Below are 24,197 nucleotides of genomic sequence, written 5' to 3' on the forward strand. Positions count from 1 at the left end.
TTTTCGTTTTTGGTTCTCTCGATACTTTTTTGAATTCAGTTTTGTGCATTTTTTTTCACTATTTTTCTTTCACATATGTACCTATATATGTATATGTATATATATATATATATACATGGATATAGGTATATATAAATACGGCTAACTGTACTTGTGGGATTCTTGCACAGTGTACGCAACGTTTTACGAGGCACGGTTATTACATTCGTACATATTATAACGTGAAGCGATCGTACAGTGACAAAGTTTATTATATGATTTCGACATTGGCGAATGGTCGGTAAATAATAATAATTTTCTTGATTATCGTTCGAGGTAATCGTTACCGCGTATTCGAAGAATATACGCATTACCCCGTAACGAATTCACGGCACCGGATATTATAAAGGAAATTTCGCGGGAAATTCACCTTACAAACATAATACTTGTGGATTTTCAAAGTTTCATGTTTACTTTGCGGTTGTGCGCGCGTGTGCGTGTGTGTGTGTATAATAATAATAATAATCGGCATTGTAAAACGCGTGACGTGTGATCGTTATGATCAAAGTGATACTATGTACGTATAATTTATCGTGGGTGCGAATCGCGTATTGATTTTGATTATCAAATTGAGCTCGACGCTAACAATTTTTTCCAAATTTTCTTTAAAAGTGTGCCAAAGAGTGCGGTAAAATTTTTTTTTGTAAAATCGAACTGATCCATCACCTTCGAAGAATTATAGATCGAATGAAATTCCACCCTTCGTTGCGGGCGTTTTTTGAAAGGCGTGATAACGCCCGTTTGGCTTGAGGATAATTCTTATCTGAATTTAATATATACCTAAGCGTGACAGTATATATATACATATATATACATAATATATACAGTCAACAAGTGACACACCTTCCATAGTTTGTTCGAGCTGAATAAGAAGGTAGTGGCAAGGAATTGAAAACTGAGGAAAATTCAAAAGTACCTGTCAGGTACGTGAAATGGTGATCGCAGTGTCACGTGTTTTTCTCAAGATCATCGAATACACATGATTCGAGAAGATAAACGTTGAATTTTCAAGCCGCTAGATTATAGCTGGCTCGATATCATCGCTATATATATATATATATATATACACTTATGAGTGTAAATAACAATAGTGAAGAAAAAGGGAGAAGGAATAATAAACGGTATATTTTACCTGATATATGACAGTGGAATGTACGCCTAGAGTGACTGAGAAATGAGTTATAGATCGCCGACTGCAAATCGGAGCTTTCTTCACAGGAAGCTGCAGAGTTCCTCGACAAAATCTGATGCACAAGCGGATAAAATCGTTTATGCTACGCTAGACTGTTTGGCCTTGAAGAGAGCCAGGCTGCCTTTGCAATTGGTGCCTCTTGACAGCAATGATAGCAATGCCTCGGCTAAGACAGCTGATAAAACCGACGCCGGTAGAAAGGTGGCTAATTCTGGGAAGACGTCGTCTCGACGTCCAAGTTTTAAAGTGAGTCCCATATCGTTTCGAGCTGAGGAAAGTTGCATTTTTTTTTTTTTTTTTTTTTATAAGGTGATGGGAAGAGTTTTTTCGATGAAACGGGTACAGATCCTTACAATTGCGGTTCAGAAATTTATTTATTTATTTATTTTATCAGATTGATTCAGTTTTCAAATACAAATACAAGGATAAAAATGCAAACCCATGTAAAGGTAAATTTAGTTACCTGTTCGTAGGTCTGATATATGACTCTTGAAAAGTAGTAGAATAAAAGTTGTAAAAGAAAATGTTTCGAAACATAATAATCGTAATCATACAGAAAACATATTTCTAGTTTTTTAATCGGTATTTATTTATTCGTTTTTAAGCCAGATAATACAATGTTGAATATAACAAATATCCGATCACTGTATCCTATAGAAGTGATAAAAAATATTATATTATTTCCATATGCCAATAAGCTAATTTCATAGTTTCTTTTTTATGGTGGTTTTATGGTAGTTCAATGATTTAAGATCATTATCAAGTTTACCGAAGTATCGATCATCGCTGTTGTAAAACTACTTAGGTGATAAATTTCTTTTCTATATTAGGAACGATTCGGCTTTCATTTCTTGTGCTGCTGCTTGAGCTATAACTGTATAATATTAAAAAAAAAAAAAAATTTACCTAGTAATACACTTTATAAATACAATGACAAAGGGATGGAAATTATTATAAATATTGTTCGAAGTGTAAGAAGATTTTATACAAGCAAGCTGCACACTTAGTGCGATAATTATTACAGTTGTCGGTTGTACCATATTTTCTGGTTATTTAGTTTACTACATTCATTCCAGGGCAATAACCCCCCCTAACATGAATTTATTGTAACACTAACAACAAGTTGTCGCAATAGTTGTAGAAGAAAATATACATGATCAAAGAAATTAGTAACATGTATCGGATTTTTTGCTTACGGCTAGAAAACTAATTATCTTTTAGTTCCCATAACTGCAGATTTTTCGATAATGGTAAAAAATAAAAAAATAGTCAAGGACTGTACAGTAACCACGATTAGAAATTTTTCTTACTATATACTCAATCATATATATGTATACACTGACAATGAGAGAAATTTTTAGTTCCGGTTACCGCTCGGTCTTTAACTATTTTCATTTTTTACCAGAATCGAAAAATATAGTTCTAGGTAAGTCTAGTATCCGTTACTATTCTTTCTCGTTACGATCACTGTTGCTATATTTTCTTGCCACCGTTGCGAATATTTAATGCTCGTGCAAGAATAAATTGACGTTAAAGCCTTATTTAACTAAAAAAGTGGAGTAAACCTCACAAACTGACTTTGCGTTGCAATAACCAAAAAAGGATCGACATTAGCGCAAAATGATTAGGCGTACCTCGTTTTTCGCAATCCCAACAATATTCAAACAGTTTTTTTAACGATACCTGTTTTATTGAATTTTTCTAGTTACTGTGACAAATGAAATTTTCCTCAATGTACTCGTATCTACATGTGGTATATTCTGACTGTGAAAAAAAATCTTTCTTATCCTCTAAACATAATTGAAATTTAGCGTGGAATGATAATTGCAATGAAAAGTTGACGAGAATATCAAGTTTTTATGTCATATACATGCGTATAACACAGGCGGAATACCTTATACATATACAGTACCTGTAGAAGAGTTGTTTTCAATTTCGAAGCACGAGTGCGGATCGTGTGTGAATACATAGTATAAGCAATATTGTGTATAAGTATTCATACCCATATGTGTAATGAAAATTATCATCATCCTTCACGCTTAGATCGGAAGTTATACTGCAGGTACTCGTGTAAAACATCGAAAGCGATTTTCTCGCGCACGTGTATCGTAATACATCGTGTACTGTATAAGTCGAGCGGACACTTATCTATATCTATATATAATTGTACGTACAGGTGTATTTCCGTAGATGACATTATACAGCTCTACACCGAAGTTGGAAAGCTCGTCGTTTCTTCACCCACACAAGTCTTTGTGGTTTCTTGAAAAAGAAAAAAAAAACAAAAAAATTAATTAATACACCTGAGTCGAGGAGACGCGTATTTTTAATTTCGACGTATTTACGCACGTCTACTTCGTCGCACAATAATTATACTTGTACGTAACGAGCGGGTCTGAATTCGGTTGACCTCTGGAGTTAAAGGAGAAAAGGTTAACGACCAAAAAATCACACCGCGAAAAATTTAGCGATCCCACACTTCGACATCTCATGTATTATTATAATCACGTCTGAAAAGTTATTTGAATATCTTTTCAGGTGTTCGAATTTTCGGACGACACTCTTTGCATGAATTTATAATTATACCGGTTTTATATTGCCAAAAATATAAATAAGAATAGCGAAATTCTTAATGGTAGATAAAATAGCCTTTGTCAGGTCAAGAAGCTTAGCGTACTTGCAATATTTTATTTGTGAAAATTTGATGCTCTATTATATAGTTTGACTCTAAAACAATATAAAATAAATTAATATCGTGCCATTTAACGGAGAAATTCTTCGCGATTAGTTACAGTGAATACAAATAATTATAAATAGATCAGGGAAAGATGTTACTGAAATTGAAAGAAATGCGATCATAAAATTTATTCACTAGTCGGAAAGAAATTGTTTATTCAGTACAGACAATCACAAAATAATATTCGTCCAGCAGGACTGCTTCGCAAACATTACATAACGTTATACATACTTTAAATGGGGAGAAAATGATGTTAGTCACAGAGAAAACTGTGACTTCCGAGTGTTATTTTATGTTCGATTCGGTTAGGGAAAAAGTGACGTTCGAACCGGAAAATTCGCATTAAAGGCGAAGAGCTTGTTTTGTGGATACATGAATCATCCGGTGGCTAATGTGGTTAAAACTCGTACATCAGCGATACTTTATACATGTCACTTCATTTCTCATGCATTTCAAATCGCATGTCGATCTACGTGGTGGAGGGAAATGAAAGTCATTTTTGGATTCAGTACACTTGGAAACATTATAATTAAATTTAAACATAAAAACATTCCATGCAGCTGAAAAAAATTTTTTTTTCATGCAGACCTGCGATATGAATATGCGTGGTATTGAGACAAGTTTTAAAATTGAGATTTCACATTTGCGCAGGTTCGATCCGGGTCAAGTTTACACTGGAAGCAGCGACATAAGGTAAACGTAGCGACCGGTAAATTTGAAAACACTCCGAAGGAAAGCGGCGGTAACAGGCAAAGCTTGCTGTCAAAAAACGGGAATACCTCTAAAGTGCCATATCATAAAAATGTGTCGAAAACAGTTCCGGAACTGCTGAACGAGCTTCTGGAGCCTGAGGTGATCACGTCACCGAGCCTGGAACTCAGCAGCAATTCAAACAAGTCGGAGAAACTTAATAGCCATATTCGTAAAAGAAGTAAGACTGAATCGCGGAAACAAACGAACAGGGAATCCGGATTCGCGAATCACGAATCCGAGTCGCAATCTTTGGGAAAGTTACGAAACGACGATGAAAAACGTTCAAACTTCCTGTTGCCTGCAGGATTAATTAATAACAGTTCCCATTTATTTACTTTCTCAAACGAGGCTAACGAGCTGATGGAAACTGGTTATTCTACAATCAAATTGCCCGAAAGCAACCCACTTAACGTGTCCGAAGGAGCTGAAAGGAAAGAAAATTCTTTGGAAAAGCTGCCGAAGAAAACAGGTTCAACCGTTTCAGAAGTAGATGGAAAATTGTCGAATAAAAGAACAGGCTTGAAATCTTCGAAGCTGAAAAGCCTGTCTCGGGAAGAATTGAGGAATGTTAAAATATCCGAACCAAAGGATTTCGTCCATATTGCCTCGGTGACGAATCCGAAATTGATGGTGGAGAAGAACAGATCGAATGGTGGGTCGGTGGTGAATCAGAATCGAATTTCCTTGACTTTACCGGCCTGTTTGAACGCCGATGAGCAGAACAGAATCCAGTCGATGACGAAAAACTGGTGTAGTAGAAACCTGACGAACGGGGGAGAGCTGAAGAATGAAATTAAGGCGAGTAGCCATAAATACGTGCCGATGAGCCCCGCCGATCTGAGCAGAAAAAACGTTAAATCTAAGACCGCTTTCTTTGATCAAATGAAAAGCGATGCGGCGGCGACGGGAAAAACGGAACCCCTTAGAAGGTTGCAATGCACGTATGGCAAGGTGGCCGAACGCCAAGAATCCGAAAGGGAGAAAGTACCCGAGCAGCTGGGCAATGTAACTGCAACTGTGGTGAAAACGGGCGGAAACGAGGCCGAGGAGAAAATTTATGAACTCATGGCTGACGTCCCGTCAAGACCAACGCCGAATTCAAGTTTTCTGTGGAGCAGTCAGCAGATGAAAATTTCAAAATCCCTCGCCAATCCAGTGAACGGAACAACTGGCCAGCGAATATCTTACGAGTCGAACAAATTATCACTCGAGGAAAGACAAACGTCGGTTGATTCCAATCCAGACGATGAGTACGAGGAATACGAAGAATACGACGAATATGACCACGTGGGACCGTCTAGAGAATCCGCCGAAGTAAGTCACATTTTATAATCTAATTTCAAGAGGTTTCGATTTCATAGTATCGACATTTTTACCCAAAATAATACTCCTCGGTTTAATTGATAGCGGTTGCTTATGATGTCTATGCATTTGTAAACGGTTTTTATACAACGCGAGCATGTTTTACGCGTTTTCTTATGCGTAAAGTAACCGTTTCTATGACGATAGAGTGGAGTGCAGGAAAGACTACTTTTAATTCCTGCGCATGCGCTGTCGCGAATAAATCTGACGTCAGGTGACTAACCTCAATTTCGTATTTCGTGAAAATACGCGTAATACACTCTTGTTGTGTAAAGAATCTTGTGCAACAATATTATTCTTCTACTTGAAAATTAGAACGAGAACCTGCTTAACCAGAAAAAATGTTCCACGTAGTTTATTGTAATACTTTGAGGAAGGTTTTGATTTTTAGAGATGGTGGAATCTCTTGGTGTTATTCGAAAATAAGAATGGGACAATTTTTTATCCAGAAAAAGCTTGCGATAGATATTTTAGATTATTTATTTGGAGTAGGTTTTGGTAGTTAGGACGTGGTTGAATTTTTTGACATTACTCGTTCCAGGTAATTAGAACACTTTCCTCTCTTGTCAAATTGACAATCTATATGAAAAATGTATCCGACTGGGCATTAGAGTCTGACAATGAGTAACGATCATTTTATTTCCATCTTCCATAGAAGTACGATTACGACGACGTGGGACCAACGCTTGTGGAAAAAGTGATCGTATTAGAAGGAAACGAGGAAGACGTTTACGACGATGTGATGCCACCAAGTTATGCATCGATAGGAGAAAACATGTCGCCGGTTGGCGCAAGAGCTGTTCATAGTGATTGTCTTACGGTTTCACATCCTGACGCTGATCGTTTCTCACCGAAAATTGGGGACTCGATGATGGTTTCTACGAAGGGACAACTTACCAGAGAAGCATTGTTGCAGCAAAACGATAAAGCTAATAGTGAAAACCCTTACTTGTCCATTAACAACGAATACTCAAGTCTCGAAGACCTCTCCTGTGATCGTGACGTCTACGATGATGTCGATCTTCCTCATCAGGAACGCGTCAACAGTTTATACGCTGGTTCACTATCGGGCTTGAATTCTACCAGAGATGAATCCGAGTGGGAAGATTTGGATGAAACATTGCCGCCGCCACTTCCTCTTCCGTTGCCTCAACGAAATGGAACGAGGTAAATTTAGTCCTGTGTTGATGGTATAAAAAACTTCAACAACCATTAATGGCACTTCTTTCACCCGAATCGGTGGAAATTACGGTCTCTAAAAACTCGATTAGCAGTATGCCTCCATTTGTATTTTGAGATATCTGTGATTTTAGGGTGAAGTGAAACAAAAATTGTCCTTCAATATCGAATTTTAACACGACATTACGATAGTTGATAGAAATAAAAATAATTTTTATTACATAAATATCTATAGTGTGATAGAAGTAAGGATTGTGATCAACTTGCTACTATCTTTTGTAATATCGGTGTCCAATTCTCAAAAGGTCAATAACGTGTAAAATCAATTCAAAACATTGTGATTCACTTCAAAATCTATATCCACAAACTGCAACTTCTTCGAACTCGTCAAGTATTTTATCACGCGATCACTTCTTCGAATTGAAAGTTTCGGGTACAAAAATAATTTCTGTATCAACTATTTGGATATAATAACATTCTGAATACAGTTTCACCGCAATATCGTTTCAAGTATTTTCGAATGTGGGAAAGTTTAAAGAGAAGTTAAAGAAAAAGTTGAAAGGTTCACAGATCCTCATACTTCTCAGGATAATAAATCTAAATTCGAATGGTTTAGTATTAATTCGCTTGTTTAAATCGCTGCATCTGTTATAGGAATAATTGTTTTTTGATTTCATATTTAAGCACGAAGGGAGGAGAAGACATCCAGTTGACACCTTGTAAGAAAAAGTTGGGACTGACTTGGTCCCACAAAGTAAGAAGGCAGCGGTCCAAAGCGTCGCGAGGAAATTCAGCACGATCTTCGGCCCAGAATACCTGCGACCACACCTCGGTCGGTAAGTAGATACAGTTCGTTCCCTCACCAATCGTCTTCTAATTCACGCATTAGTTATTCACATCACGGCGATATATTCCTGCTACGCGATTATCTCCGTTGTTATTATACCTTCTCGACTTTCGTACGCAACAATAACACCGAGAATATGTATAATATGTATACCTATACTTATCCATTTATTAACTTTCGGGTATTCTCGCGAACGGGGTATACTAGTTTACAATCGCATTTTGTTTAAAAATATGTTGTTCATTCGTTATAAAGGAATAATAACACTTGTGAATGTGCTTCAGGGAACTGTATGTCGATAACACATAATTGGTCAAAATTTAACACCGCATACCGGTTAAATTTTAATGAAAAATCCTTGTTTCTGCGTTAATTTTAACTTATATATATATATAAAAAAAAAAAATTCATTTCTATTTTATGGAACTTCAGAGGTGAATTTCCACTAAAATTATCTTGAATGTAATTAGAGTAATACAGTTTTGTAATTAATATAATAAATTATTCTCATGGTTGGCTCTTTTACACCATACTTGAATTTTTATCATTAATTTTACATATTCTAAAGTCCAAAATGAACAAATTTTCTAGATGCATCAATTGGATGCCACAGGTAGATATACATATATATTTACACGTCAGTCAAGGATATAAATCAAACAGATTATGACTTATAAATTATAATTTCCTCTAATCTTTTTCGTTCTATGCTATACACGTCTCTAATCGCTTCTTATCTGTGTTCAGCTATGTGACTTGTTCAATGTTTCACCTCCATATTATCAGATATGCATACATGTAAAATGTGTAATGACGTATATACATAACATAATAAAGCTTAACTCTACTCTTGTACTATTCTCTACTATTATAGACATCTATTCGAATCTTAATCTAATCTATTTTATGTATACTGCAAACTATTAATGGCGAGGCTACATGTGCGTAGATGCATCTATCAAGTCTGGATAATTATTCACACAATGTATAACATCTTTTTGTTCCTTCATCCTATCTCCGATGTTTCACTTGATTTCCCTGGTTATGTTATCATACTTTATCACACTTCTGTTACATCTGCTATCCATGTATTTTTAAACAAAATTATCACTGGAGAGTTACTGTATGTGCAGACTTGCTAATGGCATGCTTTCGGAGAATTTGGATACCGTAAATGAATTTTAATTGGTTGGATAAAATTAACCAAACTGTTCTAAAACAACAACATAACAAATACAGCGAAATGATTTGTATGCTTGAAACCAAAAGTACCGATACTTTTTTTTCCACTTCGATATATTTATAACTATATGTCTGAACGATATTACGTACAATTGACGTACCTGCTTGCGTTTGATACATCGATCTATTCTGATGCGTTGCATCATACAATGTCTGTGGAAATTAATTGAAAACAATTTCAGAGTAACTTTATAAGCATAGTCATTCTGACAACAAGCCGTGCCGCCAATTAATTCTAACCATTGGCCGTAGATTGTACAGTAATTATAGGCACGTGACTCATCGATTGGTACGTGCGTACGTATTATTGTATCACGCCTGGAAATGCACCATGCCTTTCTATCGCGCATTAAACAGTGTAAGTCTTTTGAACTGAAAAGTTGAACGATGGTGAATTTCGATTCAAAGTAGCTCGGATATTAAGACTCTTTGGAATTTTTGTGAAAATGTGACGTTATTAAAAAATGCTGGAATCAATGTGTTGATGCACGGTATCGACGTAATTTTGCGAGGGAAATTGATTAGGCGCAATTCGAATACGCTGCGAGTAACGAATTAAAAAAAAAACGGCCGAAAGTTATGAAATTTGCACCAGCTTGTTGAAAAGATGGGAAAGGAATACAACGACTTCATAGCTACGAAGTTTCGTTCGGTTGATTTTTAGTATATTTATTGCGTCTTGATGCTAGTACAAGTGTTCGGGTGTCAGTGTGTAGTACGTGAACAAGTTACCAAAAAATATTGAAGTGTATTGGAAAAATGATGAAAAAATGATTGATCATTGCATAAGAAAGCTGACTATTATATCTGGGTGAAGAAGTGCTATAGATATTACCTGCAGCATCTGAGAAGTGATGTATGAAATAGTATTTGATGTAGTTTGTAAGTATATATTAAGTTACGTACTAAGCACAGGTGCCACGCACCTGCGTAGGTTGCGATATGTACAACATTGTATTGTTTTATGTAACCTGGATTGTAATAAATAATTACACAAATTTCTGTGCGTTTTCTTCGTATTTCCTCCGCAGTTGGTCCTACACTCATTTTCATGTCTTGTCTGCATCGCTCAGGGTCAAATTCGTTGAGACAGAGTCACATAAATCGATTCTAAAACGAAAACTGCTCCTAGTATCAGGAGAACAACTGAGCCGAGGAAGTCGACCAAATGATGTCGACGCTGTGTGACTGAAGGCATGCCTGCTTGATTAGGAGGGCATGTGTTCGCTAATTTTCGCGCCACTCTATCTTAGAACTAAGCAAATCGGAGAAATTTCAGCGAAAATGACTCCTGGTATCAGGAGCACAGGAGAACCGAGGAGCTCTTCTGAAAACAGCGACACATTGATTGATTGATTGACTGCATGTGATGTCGACTCTGTATGACTGAAGGCATGCATGCTCCGAGTATCAGGAGCGCAGAAAAACCGAGGAGCTCTTCTAAAAACAGGGACACATTGGTTGACTGCATATGATGTCGACGCTGTGTGACTGAAGGCATGCCTGCTTGCTTGAGAGGGCACGAGATTTCAAATTTTCGCGCCACTCTCTATTAGAACTAAGCAAATCGGAGAAATTTCAGCGAAAATGACTCCTGGTATCAGGAGCACAGGAGAACCGAGGAGCTCTTCTAAAAATAGGGACACATTGATTGATTGATTGACTGCATGTAATGTCGACTCTGTATGATTGAAGGCATGCCTGCTTGCTTGAGAGGGCACGAGATTTCAAATTTTCGCGCCACTCTCTATTAGAACTAAGCAAATCGGAGAAATTTCAGCGAAAATGACTCCTGGTATCAGGAGCACAGGAGAACCGAGGAGCTCTTCTGAAAACAGGGACACATTGATTGATTGATTGACTGCATGTGATGTCGACGCTGTATGACTGAAGGCATGCATGCTCCGAGTATCAGGAGCGCAGAAAAACCGAGGAGCTCTTCCAAAAACAGGGACACATTGATTGACTGCATATGATGTTGACGCTGTGTGACTGAAGGCATGCCTGCTTGCTTGAGAGGGCATGAGATCTTAAAATTTTCCCGCCATTTTCTCTTAGAACTAAGCAAATCGGAGGAATTTCAGCGAAAATGACTCCTGGTATCAGGAGCACAGGAGAACCGAGGAGCTCTTCTAAGAACAGGGACACATTGATTGATTGATTGACTGCATGTGATGTCGACTCTGTAAGACTAAAGGCATGCATGCTCCGAGTATCAGGAGCGCAGAAAAACCGAGGAGCTCTTCCAAAAACAGGGACACATTGATTGACTGCATATGATGTTGACGCTGTGTGACTGAAGGCATGCCTGCTTGCTTGAGAGGGCACGAGATTTCAAATTTTCGCGCCACTCTCTATTAGAACTAAGCAAATCGGAGAAATTTTAGCGAAAATGACTCCTGGTATCAGGAGCACAGGAGAACCGAGGAGCTCTTCTGAAAACAGGGACACATTGATTGATTGATTGACTGCATATGATGTCGACTCTGTAAGACTGAAGGCATGCATGCTCCGAGTATCAGGAGCGCAGAAAAACCGAGGAGCTCTTCCAAAAACAGGGACACATTGATTGACTGCATATGATGTTGACGCTGTGTGACTGAAGGCATGCCTGCTTGCTTGAGAGGGCACGAGATTTCAAATTTTCGCGCCACTCTCTATTAGAACTAAGCAAATCGGAGAAATTTTAGCGAAAATGACTCCTGGTATCAGGAGCACAGGAGAACCGAGGAGCTCTTCTGAAAACAGGGACACATTGATTGATTGATTGACTGCATGTGATGTCGACTCTGTATGATTGAAGGCATGCCTGCTTGCTTGAGAGGGCACGAGATTTCAAATTTTCGCGCCACTCTCTATTAGAACTAAGCAAATCGGAGAAATTTCAGCGAAAATGACTCCTGGTATCAGGAGCACAGGAGAACCGAGGAGCTCTTCTGAAAACAGGGACACATTGATTGATTGATTGACTGCATGTGATGTCGACGCTGTATGACTGAAGGCATGCATGCTCTGAGTATCAGGAGCGCAGAAAAACCGAGGAGCTCTTCTAAAAACAGGGACACATTGGTTGACTGCATATGATGTCGACGCTGTGTGACTGAAGGCATGCCTGCTTGCTTGAGAGGGCACGAGATTTCAAATTTTCGCGCCACTCTCTATTAGAACTAAGCAAATCGGAGAAATTTCAGCGAAAATGACTCCTGGTATCAGGAGCACAGGAGAACCGAGGAGCTCTTCTGAAAACAGGGACACATTGATTGATTGATTGACTGCATGTGATGTCGACTCTGTATGATTGAAGGCATGCCTGCTTGCTTGAGAGGGCACGAGATTTCAAATTTTCGCGCCACTCTCTATTAGAACTAAGCAAATCGGAGAAATTTCAGCGAAAATGACTCCTGGTATCAGGAGCACAGGAGAACCGAGGAGCTCTTCTGAAAACAGGGACACATTGATTGATTGATTGACTGCATGTGATGTCGACGCTGTATGACTGAAGGCATGCATGCTCCGAGTATCAGGAGCGCAGAAAAACCGAGGAGCTCTTCCAAAAACAGGGACACATTGATTGACTGCATATGATGTTGACGCTGTGTGACTGAAGGCATGCCTGCTTGCTTGAGAGGGCATGAGATCTTAAAATTTTCCCGCCATTTTCTCTTAGAACTAAGCAAATCGGAGGAATTTCAGCGAAAATGACTCCTGGTATCAGGAGCACAGGAGAACCGAGGAGCTCTTCTAAGAACAGGGACACATTGATTGATTGATTGACTGCATGTGATGTCGACTCTGTAAGACTAAAGGCATGCATGCTCCGAGTATCAGGAGCGCAGAAAAACCGAGGAGCTCTTCCAAAAACAGGGACACATTGATTGACTGCATATGATGTTGACGCTGTGTGACTGAAGGCATGCCTGCTTGCTTGAGAGGGCACGAGATTTCAAATTTTCGCGCCACTCTCTATTAGAACTAAGCAAATCGGAGAAATTTTAGCGAAAATGACTCCTGGTATCAGGAGCACAGGAGAACCGAGGAGCTCTTCTAAAAACAGGGACACATTGATTGATTGATTGACTGCATGTGATGTCGACGCTGTGTGATTTAGGGCATGCCTGCTTGCTTGAGAAGGCTGGTGATCGCTTGCCGAGCAAGCCACGAATCAAAAGTGTCGACCGAAAAGAATAAAATATATACCTTATTTCTAAAGAGGTGATACAGATAAATCAACAACTCACAGGTTTAAAGTTTCAGTTCAGTTTATTTAATATTCCTTAATCGTAGTACAAGTATTTTGGTTTCAGTGTATAGCATAAATATAGTGTTTCTTTTAATTATCTAATAATTTCTGCGAAAGAACCAGATAAGAATTCGTAGACGTTCTGTCAACTGAGTTCTGCATCTTAAATCAATCGAACTCTGGATTGCTTTATATTAGGATGTGAGAGTTATAACATAAACTTTGTCATTGTTTGTCATCTTTTCATCAACGATACGGATTGTAACATAATGTCCACCGATTTTGTGTTGTTTCTTGAAGTACATTCACATTAATTTCAGACTTTTATTTCTACCTCAAGATCGAGAACTCTACACAAAATTGAATAACGTCGAAACAAATATCAAAATGGAACTGCGTTGACACCTCTGACAAAACTATTAGCCAATTTTTGGATGACGTTGAATGTTCAAGCTCAAACGATTAACTCAATTGTTTCATCACTTATGTTCGATTCCATGCCAATTTCTTAACTCATTCCTCGCGCAAGAAGAAGTACTCATTAGCTTAATACTTTACTGGGTACTCTGATTAGCAGACATGATTACTACCCAGAGGGTGAATTCTTATTTCTATACAATGTATTCAGGCCTAATTCTGATCATATTGTAACAGCGGATGGACGTTCATAAGTGCGAAAGAAAAGGAGTCCGCATGTTACAGTGCAATTGTAAGAACCAAATGCCAGACAGAACCGTTCAATCGTGATGAGCTTAGGACATACTAATGTTACATGAAATGCTATGCTCTTACATAGAGTACAGAAAAATACTTTCGCAGAACATTATTCTATTAGTAACCCAAAATAAATTAGGTTTCAAGGTACTCAAGATGCATGAGCGCTTTATTTAAAATAAATCTGGCATTTGTCACATTTATGGTAGAACGCTGAAATTATGCCTGTTTTACATCTATCGTTCAATCCTAGATATTAATTTGATCATTATATAATTCGTGCTTATATAACTAAACGAATGAATTAAATACTAAGGTATGCCGTTGAACATAGGCTTAAATATTACAAGTTTCAATTACAGACATCAGATAAATCGTCACCTTTTGCACAAAAAAATTAATTATTCATAAGATGTTTGCATCACACAGCATTTCTCCAACACTCTGCATCCGCATACATAAATCGTTGACATCAGAAAATCGATTCTTCATTGGTGGTTCGATTGTATAATTCACGAGAGTATTTTTCGTTCGTATGAGAATAGAAACTCTGGTGTGAATCATGTGTTGAAGCAACTGTGAGTCCATACGCCATGTGTAAATACCGTACTTTCGGTTCTACATATTTCGCCCAACTGATTAGCGATGATGTTTGCCTCTCGCCGTGACAAACTCACTCTGCTGACCATGGTGGTATGGGTGCACATATCGTAGCCTGAAACACAGCCAAGCATAAAGTAATATTATAGATGTGTTGAATCATCGGCACAAGAGTCACGCGCTACATGTACCAAGTAAAAGTTTGTACGTGTTACGCGTGACCATGACCACCTAACGATCACGATAATCACGATGACCACGATCTTCACAATCAACTTTCCATCAATATCCTGCTCGTACTTATTAATGCACAATGCGGATTGGATTGTTACGCGTACGTTGTTGCAAACGGTATTTTTAAAATGTCGGGAAGGCCGAAGCCGAAAGTATCAAATCGATATGAAAATTTTCTGTGTATCAAATTTACGTGATTCGGCTTGAGTTGATGAATTTTTATAACTTTATTGCGTATACAGCGAGTAAATTATAGCTGCTATAAAATTTGGAGTAAAAAATCGATTACCGATTACACTGGATTAAACAACGAAGCGTTTGAAATTAATTTTTTGAAGTAATAATAACAACAATAACCAGTAATTGTAGTTTGCTGCAATTACCGACTGGATTGAGATCACGATCTATTTGAACGAGTCGGTAAGCGTAGAAAACTGTATCTTCAGGCCCATTTCGGCTCACCGGATATATCGCGCATGCGTATTTAGCCGTTATTGGAAATCCTTACCTTATAGATCAGCAGGAAGCAAAAAGAGTCACGTTCTCCTAAAATTACCTTAGGCTTCAGGCCTGTATCTAGAAATTAATTACACATGTTCATGTATTTGACACAGGTATAATTCGTGACTTTGATACTGCATGTGTGCAAGGTAAAAGAGGTGAATTATTTTTGAAATATGTTTTTAATCTTACACGTTCGTGAATATCACGAAAATTGACGCGAGGAAATTTTTGACAAATATTTAACGCTGTCTCCAACAATGCTGGACAAACTTATTTTTTGTGATGGTCACTTGCTCATCTCGAAAGAGGAAAGAGGATCTGATATTATTAATAGGAGGATTATACATTTCTGAAAATTTATAATGTTTCAAGTCATTAGATGAATTTTTCATGAAAAGAAAAGTCTCTCGTATCAGAAAGATGTGTACAACTTTCAATCACTCCACACATGTACTTATTGTCGGTGCAACGAACTGATCGTGACAAAAATAAAAGCCAGTTTCACTAAAATTTACATATATACCGTATACCTTTGATATTCTCAAGTTTGCATACTTCTGGAAGCCTCATCTGGTTTTTAATCCGGTTAGCTTCAAGCTGCGTGGGATGGAACGTCTCGCATTCCCATGATGTTATAGTCAGCGAAAGCAATTCAATTTTGCCTGCACAATGGAATAATTATGCTTCAGCGATTCTTATGCCATACTTTTTTTCTTCATATGTGCAGTATACTACGTGAGCATACTCCAAGTATACATACGTAATAGAAATGGACAACTAACACCCACTTGAACACACACACACACACACAAACACGTTAGACCAGGACTGCAACCATAAAGAGTGAAATTTATTTATGTAGTAGAAATTAAAACTTAAATCGCTTTTTAACACTTTCTTCATTCTGATTATAATCGTTTCTCAAACGGCGGAATTACACTTATGTGCAAATTGTTGCACCTTATTATACCACACAACGCGTTCTAAACAGAGTTTTTACCTCAAAGATCTATAGCTTTAGCAAGGTAACCGATTTACCTGATAATCATTCGAGTGCCAAGTTATGTAAATTGAGTCAGGGGAATTGCATAAAAATTATTAAACTATCATGATGTTATAGTATAACATTCACGTACGTTCGTGTATTGGTGTGTGGTGTACCTTTATGTGGTACCCTTGCACTAGTCTTTTACTAATATTCAGTTGTAGGCATCTATGCTTCACATTACAGAATCCACTGGGCAAGTACTGACGCGAAGAAAAATGTTTAAAAAAATTCCGGTGCAAGAAAAAGCAATGTTGCAAAGAAACGCAAGTGCTGTTACAAATACGTATAACACGAATCGCGTTATAGTGTTCGTATATGACTTGAGCAGAGAGACCAAGTGAAAGCGCGCGATATCGCGTTCTCAGTCGATTCTGAGCCTCGAAGCTCTAAACGTGCGCGGTGCCGGTCCTGAGGTTTTAACATTAAACTTATACAGTAAGGTATTCAAGTCGCGTTCTCTGGAGGCTAGCGCGACGCAAGACTGGGACAAGGCTGGCTGTCAAATTCAATGGAAAGAAATTCAAACGTTGTGCGTGATGAGTTGATAATTTCGTAATGAGGGAAAGCTTACGAACATTGTCTCGGAGGCCGAATACTCAGGGTAAGTTCCTCCTTGGAGAAAATCGAACTTCTACTTGCGGATACTACTCTATATATACCGTGTATATGTATGTATGTATATACCTGCATCAACGCGATGTAGTCTGAGGTGTGGTGAGATCATGCCGTGGGTTAACCTTGAGATTCGTTTCAAGTCGCTGTCAGCCTTGGTACCGGATCGGTATTGCTGCTTGGTTCCCAAGAGAGAAAATTCATCCTCGCTAATTCGGATTGCGATGATGGCATTTTGAAGGATCAACAATTCGAGTGTGGCCTAGTTCAGTTGAGACTTTTGGTTCCTGTTAGAGACGAACTAAGAGAGGTGCAAGAGTTGTCCTGTTACGTTAACGAAGGTCCTACACTTCCTGATTTAATTTAATAGACACCACGATCGTTCATTCTCATCGCTTTTCAAACTACGATCTTGCTTTCAATTAAACTGGTATACGATGATGCACAAGTCACGTGACGATTCGTTTAATTATCATTGGCATCCGTTAATGGACCTTGTTCTGAGGTCTCGCTTTATTCACGCATGGACATTAGTGTAATACGGCGTAACATTGTAATTCTTTCCGGATATCTCAGATACCGGGTACAATTTAAATGTGACGTCTTCGACTGGATGTCATTAGTATTTTATTATAGTCAACGCTGTTAAGTGTAACTTAACAATCTGTGAACGTAACTGCCGCTTAATGCATAATATGTAATTTACTTGGTCCACCGATTAGAGGCTTACGATTTGGAATTGAGAAAACAAGCGCAAAGAATTGTAAAGGCTGTTTTAGCCTTGCTTAAAATTGATTTACTTTTTTTTACTACTACTGCTAAAATTATATAATACTTACTAAAATTAATTTACTAAAAATTTTAAAGATCGAGTATTTATATACCTGTTGAATAGCATCTTTAAAATAATTTTTGTGGGGGTGATAGCTGTTTTCCACGAAGCACAAAGGCTCAAAAATTGTTCAAAAGACCCGGGACAGTCGATTTAAAAATGTTATTTGGGTCTTTGTGCCTTGTGAATTTCGCCTCTGTTCGCCAGAATTTGCGACTACAAAAATTGCTCTCGAGTTGATTGTTGCCATGGTTTCCAAATCCTCTAAAACGGATATTCAATTCTTTTTTCACTTAAAGAAAATATGCGCACAGAGAAAAACGGTTCTGTCAAGTTTACAATTTGCATATATGTAAAGCTGTCGCCCATCTCTATCGTCTCACAATCTGAATATTATAAGATCCTTTGCTTTTCAGCATATTCATTGCCGCATAATGGTTATAGCTACCTTCAGTAGAATATATCCACCGTTCCGTGACGTAGTTTACAACATGCAAAGAACTAGGATGCGATACCCAAACCTGTATAGGCGTTTGAAAATATCCATGATGTTGCTTCACGATCAGTGGCCTAGGAAACTGTAACCATTATGCTTACTTTCCACTTGCAATCCCTGACCACGATACCAAGATGAAAACTTTTGATTCGATCTAACAACAAGTCAATTTTCTATCCATTCGAATATTTCTAAACGTTTCTGAATATATTGTAGGCAACATTTCAGATCGTAAACTATTGAAGACAGAGGATGAATACTAACGTTTTATGAATACTAGACTAAAGAATTGTTGAAGCTGTACGAATTCTTCAATTTTCACTACTGCAATTGAATTTTGGCTGAATGTCGTTGCGATTACATATTCAACGAAATTCGATTCAATTATACGAGAGTGGAGTGTGGATTGTGTAATTAATTTAAGTAACATTTGCTTAGTCCTAATGCTTTTGTCAATATCACCTGATTTTCCTTCCTACTTTTAAACGAGTACTATTTTTCTTTCGTGCTTATTTGATCCGCTTTCTTCGTAGCATCACGATTCAATAATTCTTCATTCATAAATTAACATCCCTTGTTAAGTGATTATCCAGATAAGTTTTTACTTCTCTCAGCGGATAATTCTACGTGTAATTTTTTTCCAATCAGACTCAGGATCCGATAACAGCAACTACGAGTCACTCTATTCGTCGCAACTCGATGACTTTAGTTCGGACTCAGAAACTGAGAAAGAAAATCCAGAAGGGAATGGCTTGTCTCCGGATAAAGATGACGTCTACTTGGAAGCACCTTCTCGGCCAACGCCACCGCCGCCAAGGGAGGCAAGTCTTACACAAACCTTGGGCAGAAGAATGAAGTTGTTGCGCCGTACTTGGAGCCTCACTAAAGGGAGCTTGGGCAGGATACGCAAGAAAAGCGCGGGCGAGCATGAAACCATCTACAGTGAAACCATCCCCAAGGATCCAAGTGCAGGGAACCAAGTCGGTACCAATACTGCCGATCACAAAAAGTACTTCAGCTTCAAGAAACATTTTCGCAAGAGTGTAATGGGACTGTCAACCTTCTACTTGGACAACAATGAGAATAACTTTAGCGTAACTTATGCCAATGATAAGGAGAAAATTTATAGCAATGGAAATTGGTCGAGTGGTGAATCGAAGAGTTGGCAAGACGACGACTCTGTACAGTCCCAGAACAGTAATGCAGGTGTGTAATAATCGACCCGAGCTTTCAAATTTGTAAGTTATTCTTAAACGTTGATGTGTTTTTATTTACCTCAAATTACAGACCGATGTAGTCTTCTCGCCGAAGAACCTCTCTATCAATTTTACGCTGCTGCCGCTGCCAGAGTTGCCTTCGAATCTGACTCCGACGGCTATGAAGAGGTAAATCGTATTTAAATTTCATTTTTGATGAGACATAGTTCCTCTCGAACTTCACTCCGGAAGCGATAGATCAGTTTTCATCTTTGTCTTCTTCGCAGGTCGAAGGTCTGATTCCAACACAAGCTACGACTGACCTCGCAAAGCCCGGTCATAGAACCCTATGGTGTCAAACGCCTCAAGTTGTGAATAACGGTCTTCATCGTGAGTTCCACTACTACAACTAAATCAAGCTAATTATGATATTTCAACACTTAACAGCCCGTGTAATGAATCGCAATGTTTAATCACAGAAAAACTTACTGCCGAAGAGCGGAAACTACAAGAAGCCAAATTTGAGATCCTTACTTCGGAAGCTTCGTATTTGAGTTCACTGCGCGTTCTTGAAGAAGAATTTGTCAAGAACGCAGAATTGAATTCAGGAATCTTGTCCCCGTTGGAAAAAGAGAAACTTTTCGGCGGAGTTCCTGGCATCCGAAAAGCTTCCGAAAGGTTATTGGCTGATTTAGAAAATGTTTGGATGGATGATCCAATGATGTATGGTTTACCAGATGTCTTATTCAAACATGCAAAAAGGTCCTGCAATGTCTATGTGCAATACTGCTCCAACCAAGTCACCATTGATACAACTCTGAAAGAGCTGAGGTAAGTTGATTCCGATCATGAGGCCAAATAAATACCAAGCTCTGATCGATATAGTTATTTGTAATATTACATCTTACTTACAGGGGGAGAAAGGGTTCCAAATTTCTAGAGATTCTATTTCGTATCGAAACACATCCCGCCTGTCAGAGTTTATCGCTACATTCCTTCCTTATGCTGCCCATGCAAAGAGTTACAAGGTATTGATTACAGTAATCGACGTAACCGGTATAAAAGTATTCATGATTGAAAGACAACAATTAACTACCCTCATTTTTCCATATCTCAGACTGCCCTTGTTAGCTGACGCAGTCTTGACTAAACTCGGATCTGACCACCCTGAGCGCACTTTGTGGGAAAATGTTTTAGCCAGCTTGAGCAGGGTGGTAACAGAGTGCAATGAAGGGGCGAGAGCTGCTGGAAGACAAGTTGAAATGGAAGCATTAGCACGGTACGCAAAATCATGTTGAACACGTTTTAATTAAGTGTGCTAAATGATATTTCTAATTTCGGCAATCATGGAAACTCGTCATACAAAGTTGAACTATTAAATATATAACAACGCTTTTATCCTCATTTCAGGAAGTTGGAGTATTCGCCGAAGTTAACACCAATAACATTGAGGGACAGATATTTAATTAGAAGTGGTCCAGTCATTCAACTCTCGCCTAAAACAGACGGTGATTACAAGTTGACTTTCGGAAAAAGGCTCACTAAGACTTCGTTGCACCTTTTCTTGCTGATGGACTACCTTTTGGTCACCAAGCCGAAATTAAGGTGAATCGATATTATCTGAATAAAAAAGTGTGTCATTAATCTAACGATGTCTTTAATAGTATACTGATTAGACTTAACCCACTTGAAGTTTATCAGAACTGGCAAACATTTCACTTCATTGAATAATCAAACAACTTGATTCCAATTGATTACATTCAGGTATGCTTAATCCCACTTCCTCAAAATGATTAGTTATAAAATTTACTGCCGTTTCGGGCCTTGATTTGATCTATAGTTTTACACTCTAAAATAATGTGAAATTTTGGGAGGAATTAGTAAATGTACGCTTGTATTATTCTTTGATATAACTGGCTCAGGCGATTGGAATTTGAAAGTAAAATAATGGTATAAATGACGGTGAAAATGATTTTTCAGTTTGACGTGAACATAAATTGACAATCATTGCATTAGAATACAGTCCAACCAAATTTACTATTCAATAATACAAAGTGGATACAGCCAAGAAGACTATAGACCAGTCTTCTTAAGGATACAGTTAATCCTGTGCGCTGTCCGACTGTTTAACTAATGCTTATTTTCTTTGTTGGTTTAGCTCTCACGATGAAACTTATACAGTGATTGACATATGTAAGAGGAGTTTAGTGACGATGGAATCAGTTACCGAAGATTCGCCGTGGGCTGGTCGTCATGCAATGATACTAACGTTGCTTGAAAATCACATGGGACGCGAAGTGGAATTTGTTTTGACGTGCGAGAGTGACACAGAGCTTATGCGGTGGATGGATGTTATCAGTCCACCAAAATCTAGTCTTATTGGTGAAACGCTGTACGAGAGTTGGGACTGTCCTCAAGTAATGGCGGTGTATTCTTATGCACCTGTGCAACCGGACGAGCTTGCTTTACACCCTGGTAAATTGATTGTGTATAAAAAGTGAAAAGAAGATATCATATAGGTCTTGCAAGTAATGTGCAGACATTTGTCTCTGAATTAGGGTGGGGGTCAAAACTTGGAAGGATCTATATTTGAAATGGTCAATATATCGAAATTTCAAACATGCGGAAATAAATTAACGAAAGATGAATTGTTCGAAATCTCGATTAGATAGATCGATGGAACGACTACTAATCAGTAACACACACTCATCTTTCGTTATTTTATTTCCGCATGTTCGAAATTTCGTTATATCGGCCATTCCAAATATTGATCCTTCTAAGTTTTGACATCCACCCCTAAATTTTATTCTCAAAGGAATATAAATTTTTTTTAGCTCATGTTAGAACTTTTTCAGAGAAATTTGTCTACTTTTGTAAATATTGTTCGCCTAGCAATGGACGCAGTCTTTGGATTCTTAAATTCCGAAGACGCCGTCTAGCATGGCGGTAAACATAGGTTGACTAGGTCTTATTTAATAATAAAAACGGATTTTCAGCGCGTATTTTAATCCACATCGACTTAATGTCACAAAATGAAAGTACGACCGCTTGCATAATGGTTTCTGCGTTCTGATATTTATGAAATTTATCTACATCGATCAGCTGAATCACTTCTGACGCCATATCGTCAACGGATATGTCGACAAGGATATGGTTATGAAATATAATTAATTAACTTCTACGCGATATTCCTTCAAGTCAACTTGGTTGCTAACCAACCTTGCAATGTTGGCATATACATGTTGCTACTTCAGAATCTACGAGCGATTACGTTTCATTTTTATTTTTCAGGAGACGTTATAAACGTCCTACGAAAAATGGCGGATGGTTGGAACCACGGGGAAAAACTATTAGATAGCGAGCAGGGTTGGTTCCCCGCAAATTATACAAAAGAAGTAGCCTCTGAACATGTCCGTGCAAGAAATCTTAAGCAAAGACATCGCCTCCTTGCTGTTACAGGGAATTTGCTTCAGAAGAGAGGCAGAAATAGCGTGACACACTGACTCAGTCCTGAAAAAAAAAATATTCCACGTAAATGATTATACTCAATCAATTTTTATACAAATGTATATGCATATGTATACGTTATTGTACAGTAAAAACCTGTGATATGTCTGAACAACGGGTGAAAAATTTCATCCAATTTGCAACTTCGTACCGGCTGCAAATCGAGACAGAGTTAACAGAGAATGCAGGAGCATTATCAAATTATTATGTAAATCCGATGGCTGTAGGAATTCGTCAACCTTTTGATCAAAGGTGTTTACCGATTAAATATTATACTCGAACGAAGTTTACGTTGAGCAAACACTGCTTTGTAATACTCGAGCTGCGAGGCTGCCGGCACACATATAAAAGTACTTGACAATCTGGAAGCTTATACTCTATATATCATAAATGTCGTACTTTAGTGCTCAAATACATAGTTAAATCAAAAAGTTTTACATTGTACATAAAGAAATAAAATAATATTTATTTATCGTAGCTACAATCTTCATCCTACTCATTTTCACCATATGTAGGTACTAATGATTAATCCAACTAGTATCATCCGTAAAAATCTAGTCCCTGAAATGTATGGCCATTTTTCCATGCTATTGGACTTGATTTTTCACGATAATATTAGCAAACTTAAAATCGTTCAGAAATACTGAACTTTTCAGAAAGGACGAATCTGATGATTAGTCAAGCCTACATAATGATCTATAAAAATATGAGAAGAGATTACTTAAAAACCCGTGCTTATCAAAAGTAAGTGAACCTTTATTAATTTTTCAAAAAGTTATAGACATATGCAGATATTCAACATCATTTTTACAATTATAAATTTAGATTTCGTACATGTATGTATTTTTATGCCCACAGTTGAA

General features: G+C 37.9%; 1 protein-coding gene across 1 annotated transcript; it reads left to right on the forward strand.

Moving 5' to 3' along the window:
• The first annotated feature begins 77 nt into the window (after positions 1 to 77).
• LOC124308941 (uncharacterized) lies at positions 78 to 23,811 on the forward strand. The gene is made up of 13 exons (XM_046772121.1): positions 78 to 1,477; positions 4,620 to 6,035; positions 6,739 to 7,250; positions 7,947 to 8,098; positions 19,280 to 19,837; positions 19,919 to 20,016; positions 20,115 to 20,217; positions 20,307 to 20,658; positions 20,742 to 20,855; positions 20,945 to 21,106; positions 21,238 to 21,432; positions 21,986 to 22,302; positions 23,119 to 23,811. The coding sequence occupies exons 1-13, from the start codon at positions 1,214 to 1,216 to the stop codon at positions 23,328 to 23,330; spliced, it is 4,455 nt and encodes a 1,484-aa protein (XP_046628077.1). The 5' UTR covers positions 78 to 1,213; the 3' UTR covers positions 23,331 to 23,811.
• Positions 23,812 to 24,197: the final 386 nt, after the last annotated feature.

The sequence above is a fragment of the Neodiprion virginianus genome, chromosome 7 (genome assembly GCF_021901495.1).
Source record: "Neodiprion virginianus isolate iyNeoVirg1 chromosome 7, iyNeoVirg1.1, whole genome shotgun sequence".
NCBI classification, from domain to species: domain Eukaryota; kingdom Metazoa; phylum Arthropoda; class Insecta; order Hymenoptera; family Diprionidae; genus Neodiprion; species Neodiprion virginianus.